This window comes from Monopterus albus, unplaced genomic scaffold (genome assembly GCF_001952655.1).
Source record: "Monopterus albus unplaced genomic scaffold, M_albus_1.0 scaffold76.1, whole genome shotgun sequence".
In the NCBI taxonomy this organism is placed as follows: Eukaryota; Metazoa; Chordata; class Actinopteri; order Synbranchiformes; family Synbranchidae; genus Monopterus; species Monopterus albus.
This window is the reverse complement of record NW_018127956.1, coordinates 558,050-566,093: the sequence shown is the minus strand read 5'-3', so window position 1 is coordinate 566,093 and position 8,044 is coordinate 558,050. Positions and strand designations below refer to the sequence as shown.

Sequence of the window (8,044 nt, the reverse complement as noted above, 5' to 3'; positions counted from 1 at the left end):
TCAGTCTGGCCTTGATGTTTCTCTTAGAGAGCAAAGGTTTCCTCCTTGCACGCCTCCCATGCAAGTTAAACTTGTGCAGTCTCTTTCTGATTGTAGAGGCATGCACTTCTACATCAACAGTAGCCAGAGCCTGCTGTAGGTCTCGAGATGACATTTTAGGGTTTTTGGAGACCTCTTTTAGCATCTTGCGGTCTGCTCTTGGGGTGAACTTGCTGGGGCGACCAGACCTGGGCATGTTGGCAGTTGTTTTGAAAGCCCTCCACTTGTAGACTATCTTCCGGACAGTGGAATGGCTGATTTCAAAATCTTTTGAGATCTTTTTAAATCCTTTACCAGACTCATAGGCTGCTACAATGTTTTTTCTGAAGGCCTCTGACAGCTCTTTCACTCTCACCATGGTGCTCACTCTCACTTCAACAGTCGGGAGCACACCCAACTAAATGTCTGAGGTTTAGATAGAGCAAGCCTCATTCAAAATGCTGAGTAACGATCTACTAATTATGTGCACATGGTGTGATATACCTGTGTGTGTGATTTGAGCCATTTTAAGAGGGCATACATGTGAGGGTGTGCTATCTTTTTCCTCAGTTAGAATAGGCATCTTGAAAAGACTTTTCTTCAGTTTTACTTGTTTAGTTGTATTACTTTAATCTCTCTGTATTGTTAAAATTGATAATCAATAACCATATATTAAAAAATGTTACAAAATACACATGCTTTCAAAGGGTGTCCTAATTTTTTCACATGACTGTAAATGCTCTGATGTATGCAGAGCATCATGAAGCCACACTCACTTCATTCATAGTGTAATATTAACTTCCAAATATTGGTTGGAGTTCATTCATTATTTAGCTATTTATCATGTCTCCCTACAGAGGAGAAATATACCTGGAGGTGTAATTATTCAACAGGCAATTACAGGACAAATTATGTTTTGCATTATGCAACAGATAAAGCACAAGGAAACAAAGCCAGGCACACAGACAGCTAGAAAAACCTACTGTAGAACATTAGACCTCATGAGAAACACTCCCTGATACCACTGACCTCATTAAGAATACAAGTGGGGAAAAAAGAAGGGAAATAGAAGAGACTTTAGGTGAAAGTAAGTTCTTTCACTGTGATGACTGATCATGTAAAAAAACACTGGTGCAACAACTGTAACGTGGATGGTGATGATAAGAAAGAATAAGCATAAATAAGACAGTCTTAACATTCCGCCTGTTCAGAAACCTTTAACATTTGAGTTGAAAGGAAAAGCTGTGGACAATCACAACATCCTCTTACAAATGGTCCTCTTTCAGCGAACCACACCCAGGCTGACACAGGACTAAATATTTCCTCTTTTCCATCATTCCAGGCCCAGCGGAAGCAGCTGTGGGTGGCACTGATTGAGAAGGCTCTGGCCAAACTCCATGGCTCCTACTTTGCCTTGCAAGCAGGACGTGCCATCGAGGGCCTTGCAACACTAACAGGGGCTCCCTGTGACTCCCTCATGCTCCAGGTCAGCTCCACCAACCCCCGGGAGGAACCCATTGATACAGACCTAATCTGGGCCAAGATGCTCAGCTCCAAGGAGGCTGGGTAAGAGCGGGATTGCAGGGGAATTTTGGTGGAACTGGAGCACAAGGAACTTTAGTTTTTGTTTGTTTGTTTGTTAGTTTTTTTTTTTTACTTTGCCTCTCACCTGTCCACCTTGTTTGTTACTATAACTCTTTATTATGTTCTGCTCTGTTAAAGAATACATACATGTACAATAAAATGACTTATGCCTGTACTGTACAGCTAATAGATAAAACAATAAATGGTAAGTCATTTGAAAATTCAAGTATTCTGTAAAACTACACAACTACGAAGAATAAAGTGTACAAAGGTGATGAATGGCAATTTGCAGCATATGTCAATAATAAAGGAGGCCTGGTAATCAACACTTTGATATGTGAGCTGAGCAACATGAGATAAATGGCAGAGCTCTGAAGAGGCCAGATCATCTGTGTCCAAACTGCAGGTCCAGCTGTCAAAAGGATCACCAAAGAGGATCAGCAAGTAGAAATCATCAGGCATATGTTAGACATTTAGACAAATAACAGATACTTGTTTTATGCTGTGTATTGCTACCTAACTTGACCAGAACGAAGAAAAAGTCATTTTTGTTTTGGAGCTTTCTTGGTTAGATAAAGATTAAATAATTAACTAAATTAATCAAACAGAAAAGTTGTAAATAGTTTACACAGACATTACCTCCATTCTATTAATTCAAGTCGGTGTGATTGGAACATTGTTTGCCAGTGATGCTGTACTGTACAAGTTGTTGTCATGTCTATTAGGTTTCTGATGGGTGCATCCTGTGGGGGAGGCAACATGAAGGTCGATGATGCCGTCTATGAGTCATTGGGTCTGCGGCCTCGACATGCGTATTCCATCTTGGATGTACGAGATGTCCAGGGTTACAGGTACGGATGGACAGTGACAGGAACGTGAAGTAGGGTGACTATGTGCCTGTCTTTTCATCTTTCTGAGTTCTAGTTTCTTTGCTTTTTGTTTCTTCTCATTCTGATCACTTAATGTTTCTCCTTTACATCTGTCTGCTTTATCTCCCTCCACACATCCAGTTTGTCTTTGTAGCAGACATTGTAGAAGACGAGAAGGAAAACACATTCAAATGAAATTAATGACTTTAGTTTTTTTGCCAAGTAAACAGATCCATCACCGAAACAAAACATCAGGGTCACCTTTTCAGTATAGAGTTGCAAAATTTTGAGTGAATTCAGAAACTATGGTGCTGTTTTTTATATTGTATTGTGTTTTTATAGATATTGATGAAAAGGTATCCTGAGTATAGAATTGATTGATTGCAAAGGTATTTCTCATAGGTAAATGAACTAGTGGCTTGATGCCAGTAAAGTAGAGGTGCACACCAGATCAGTTTGATCACTTTAGCATTGTGAGTTCAAATAGTGGAGGGTTCTTCTGTTCAAGAGGAAGGTGACAGTAGTTGTAAAACCCAAGTGTAATTTTCTCAAGAGCCACACACGGCTACTTTAATTTACTGCCATAAAGCAATCGGAGTGGAAGACTGTGTTGCAGCGCTTGATCTAAAATGAGTTGGCGTGCTCCTGCTAGGAACCCAAGGAGATGAACAGCAGCTTGGAAACAATGATTTCCCTGCACTTTTTCTTTGGAAAGTGGGGCCTTTCCAGTATGGTGTTCCATCACACCTCCTATGTTTTTCACTGTAGGGAGGAGGCAGTAAAATGAAATGGCTTGTTAAAAAGTAGATAGCCATCCATAAGAGGAGCGATATGAGTGCAGAGATGGGGATGGTACATTCACTGAAACTGGATCCTGTATTTACCTTTCTCAGTGTTCTCCTCTTCCTCGCTTGTCACTCTTTGACCATGCTTCAGGTTGTTGCGGCTGCGGAACCCATGGGGTCGCTTCTCGTGGAACGGCAGCTGGTCAGACGAGTGGACGGACTGGCCACAGCACCTGCGTCGTGAGCTGATGGCTCATGGCAGCAGTGAAGGTGTCTTCTGGATGGAGTACACAGACTTTATAAAGTAAGAACCAAGTTTTAGTGTGATCTAAATAGGTTTGTTGATGCACTGTGCAGGGTGTAGTACATTAAACTGTTCAGCCAATTTTCACTATGACCAGTGGACCCACGATGGCATTACTGTATCTTAGAGTGCTAAGCTACAATTTTTGTGCACACCACTGCTAGAAATGTCAAATGCTTGATTCCCTGTGTAGATTTCTCCCAGGAAAGACCTACCCACCAACAGCTGTTCAATTTAAACATTAAAGCTTTCGTTAACTAAGTGCAGGTGAAAAAGCTGTCAAAATGTTATTTAATTGTGCCATGATGGATGCACATGATGAGTGATTAATGGCTTACTAATCTCATGCCTCTGTGGTTTTTACTGGCCATCTGCTACTGACACCAAATGGAATGACAGCCTTTTTGTTGTTTTTAGTACAATGTGTTGTTGACAAATGCCATCATACACTGGTTCCCACGCCATTGTGTTTTTGTATGGCATTGTGCCTTGCCTGGTTGCTTTGCTTGTCAGGGAATTGGCAGGCAGGCGCTTAGACTTGTCATAGCTCATAGTGCATTTTGTCACGTTAGATTCATTTTGTCATTCAGTCACGCACAACATTAAATAGTGACTAATGTTTTTATTGTTTTGAGATCAAAGATTTTTATTGTCAATTCACTATATGTGCAGGACATAACAGAAAAATCGAAAATACTGTTGCTTTCTCAGTTGTTGTTGTTGTTCTTGGCGCGTTTTATTACTCCCTGTCATAAAATAGCCACTTCATTGGTCAGTGACCTTGTGTAGGACAGTAAACACTGTTGTCTGTAAAAAATACTTTGATTGAAAACAAAAGCAAAAGTAATCTGAGACATACAGGGTGTTTCTGCCTGTGACTGACCTGATCATAACATGACAAAAGTGGCAAAAAGAACTCAACTACACCCTTAAAATCAATTACAATTTTGCCAAAAACATTTCACAAAGCTTTAATATTTTGTGTATATAATCTGATTTTATACTACCAGAAAATGAAGACATGCTGTAGGAAGGACTACACTTGCCCAGAAAAGATGTTTTCTTACTGTCAGTGAACTGTCTAATCAGTTCATGTCTGCCTAGTCAGTACATTCACGTGTGTGTGTGTGTGTCTACAGTCTGACAAAATAAGAGTTGCATCCCAGTCCAGAAGGACCAAGTGGCTGTCTTCATGAACAGCTCCAACGTGAAAAATGTGTTCAGCCTGGATGAGAGTCCCATCTGTCTTCTGGCTGTTTATTGTTTTGTCTGACAGATAAATAATCTCTGTTTTGTAGTATATTACAAACCTACTGGCAACTGGCCAAGCCTGTTTCAGTGTGGAAAAAAGAAAATGCGGTTCGCTTGTTGGACAATAAACAAGGCCATTATATTGAGTCATATGAATGAATAGGACAAATAGAACTGATGAACATTAAAAACATATCCAAAAGATTATTGCACTAAACCCAGGTAACGGTAAGATACAAAAGATTTCAGCAGCAGACATGTTTGCTTATAATGACGAAATCCTACTGTAAAGCGTCACCTTTCTTCCTCTCTTGTTTTTGATTATCAAGAAGGTAAAACTAAGATATAAGGTATTTGTCAGAGTGAGGTTAGGAAATTATGAAACAACAGACTCAGGAGCTCCGTCTTTGAAGGCGGAGGTCTTATACATTAGCAAGGTAAATGGTGTTTGTACGGAGGGTATGCTAATATTAAAGAGTGTCTTGTGATGCATACAAATAGGCTTGGCTCATGACAGCAGCAGAGCAGCCAGTGAAACTGTTGGTCTCAGAAGAACAGAGACACTGTATGGAAGCATTTAGACTGATGTCATATATAGACTGAAGACGGTTCTCATTGGTCTCCCCTCTTCTCAGGTATTTTGACTCAGTGGACATCTGTAAGATCCACTCAGACTGGCAGGAGGTGAGGCTTCAGGGCTGCTTCCCCAGCAAGGCCAGCGGGCCAGTCACCGTCACAGCCCTCACTGTGCTAGAGAGGACGGCACTGGAGTTTGCTCTTTTCCAGGAAGGAAGCAGGTACAATCACAAACCACAGCTTTTAGTCCTCACCCTCACCTCTTTTTGTCCCTTTTTTGTTTTTGTTCTTGTCCCTCCTCTGTCTTTACCCAGCCATCCTCCTTCCTTCCCAGGCGTTCAGACACAGCCGACAGCCACCTACTGGACCTGTGCATTATGGTGTTTCGTGCCTCCTTTGGCAGCGGAAACAAGCTGACCCTGGGCCGCTTGTTAGCCCACAGCAAGCGAGCAGTGAAGAAGTTTGTTGGCTGTGATGTGATGCTAGAGCCGGGGGAGTATGCTGTTGTCTGCTGCGCCTTCAACCACTGGCAGATGAACATCAGCGGGACGGGAGGTCCACCCACACCCAGTAAGTTTACGACTGCAGTGTGCACGAGCAACACTTTGTATTGCTTATGAATATTTACTCAACAATAATGGAACCATTCAGTTGACTTTATATTGCCTGAAGGCAGCTGATGCATATAACTGTCTTCTTCCACAGTCGCAAGCCCTACCAGCGGAGCAGCACAACGGCCCAGCCAGGATTTCCCTGGCTACATCCTCGCCATTTATAGCTCCAGACAGGTGATGGTGGAGCAGGTGGAAGCAATGGCCACCACACTGGCCGACGCCATCATCCTTCTCACAGAAAACAAAGGGGAAAGACATGAGGTGAGATGCACTCAAAGTTGCAGTAAACAACCCACAGATGTGTTAAATAGCTGCTAATGTATCCCCTCTCCCCAGCCTCCGATTTCCCTGTCCTCCCATCTCCCTGTCTCACACCCACACAAAAACCGTTCATCTTTGAATATAATATATATGCTTATGAAGCTGAAGAACGCTTGCCACTCTGTAAGCCACTTTTAGACAGCACTTTAGATTTCTTGTCACATTGGTTGGTAGAGGATGACAGAGCTTTTTAAGCACATGAGATCATCTTTGTTTAATCATTCAGCTCTTCATCTCTCCAGGAATTCACCACTCACGGTAGGTGGATTAAGCATGGCAGCCACTACGTGAATGGTACTGTTTTAACAATACAAAAAGATGTTGTTTAAAATATTAATATATTATTTGAGCAGCCGAGAGTGATGAAAAGAGTTTTGTATTATGACCCATACATGTCATGGATGTGTTTTAGAGTCCAGTACGTTTAGTTTATTGGACTTTGTGAAGGATTCAGAACCATCTCATTAAGGTGCAAATGTGTCCTAAGTAGTTTTTCTACTTGCATATTTGTGTGTTTCCTTGTGTGCTCTCAGGGCCGTGAAGGCATGACATGCTACTACCTGACCCATGGCTGGGCGGGGCTGATCGTGGTGGTGGAGAACCGCCACCCCAAATACTACCTCCACGTCTCCTGTGACTGTACTGACAGCTTCAATGTGGTGTCCACACGCGGCAGCCTCAAGACCATCGACAGTGTACCACCTTTGCACAGGTACACACCACCACCCTGGTTTCTCCTTTCTTCTTCTCTGTGTCTTTTTTTATTTATTTATTTAATCTTGCTGTGTTTTACCTTGGTAGAAATAACCTGAATAGATAACAAGTCAATAAACTAAATGCCCTGGGAGCATTCGGCACAGGTACAGCAAGCATCCACCCTTTTTAAATGGTTATACACAATAATAAACATCTCAGAGAATTAGGGATGTATACTTGTTAATAATCTGCCTTGGGTTGTGTCAGCACAGTTATAGCTGTTTTCTGTTGATCTCAATTGTACACTGCCCTTTAAAGAATTTTTATTACAGGCAGACACCTGAGAACAGTGTAGTCTGTGTGAATGTTTAAGACATACAGACACATTACAGCGCACATGAATGCAATTTTACAACCTTATTACCTACAAATCCTGTAATGGGAAATTATTAGAAAGTCTCAATCTATGGGGTCCATTTCTTTCGATGTCATTTTCACTCATCTAACAAGAACATTATGTCAGTTCACTTTATAAAAATGCTTAGCATTACAGTATAACAGTCAAACTTTCTGATGTTCTTAGTTAGTCGTGTGCTGTTATACACAATATGAAAGGTGAAAGCATTTAGCAGCTATGTAATCATATTCAGGACAAGCTGTAATTGTCACTGCAGTGTACTCGCATATTTTTATTTTGCACCAAATGTCACCATATTACCTTATTTTGTCTTCCGAATAGAATAAAGCCAACTTTTTTTCTAGCCATTGTAGCTTTGATTTGATTTATTTATTCTTTCAAGCATGTAAAGACAGTTGATATATCAACACACATAATTTTACACATATCCAACAAATGCTAATCCAATATCAATTTGCTTATACCTAGTACATGCTTGAATGGAGTAGGAAGAAGTCAGACTTATCCAGTCCTACCCCATGACATCATCTTACATCATTGGTTTGCAAACAGTATCTCTTCATAAATAATTCTCTTCTACACCACACAAGTAATATACTAAAAAAATT

At 41.1% G+C, this 8,044-nt stretch overlaps 1 protein-coding gene across 1 annotated transcript in view; it reads left to right on the top strand.

The window, feature by feature from the left end:
• capn15 (calpain 15) overlaps positions 1-8,044 on the top strand; it is a gene marked incomplete at its 3' end in the record, with an annotated part of 29,392 nt that overhangs the window by 19,055 nt on the left and 2,293 nt on the right. The window contains exons 5-11 of the mRNA XM_020606100.1: positions 1,361-1,584; positions 2,328-2,453; positions 3,408-3,560; positions 5,447-5,608; positions 5,722-5,957; positions 6,093-6,262; positions 6,856-7,034. Of these exons, the coding sequence (XP_020461756.1) occupies positions 1,361-1,584; positions 2,328-2,453; positions 3,408-3,560; positions 5,447-5,608; positions 5,722-5,957; positions 6,093-6,262; positions 6,856-7,034 (1,250 nt within the window). The remainder of the gene's footprint in view (positions 1-1,360; positions 1,585-2,327; positions 2,454-3,407; positions 3,561-5,446; positions 5,609-5,721; positions 5,958-6,092; positions 6,263-6,855; positions 7,035-8,044) is intronic.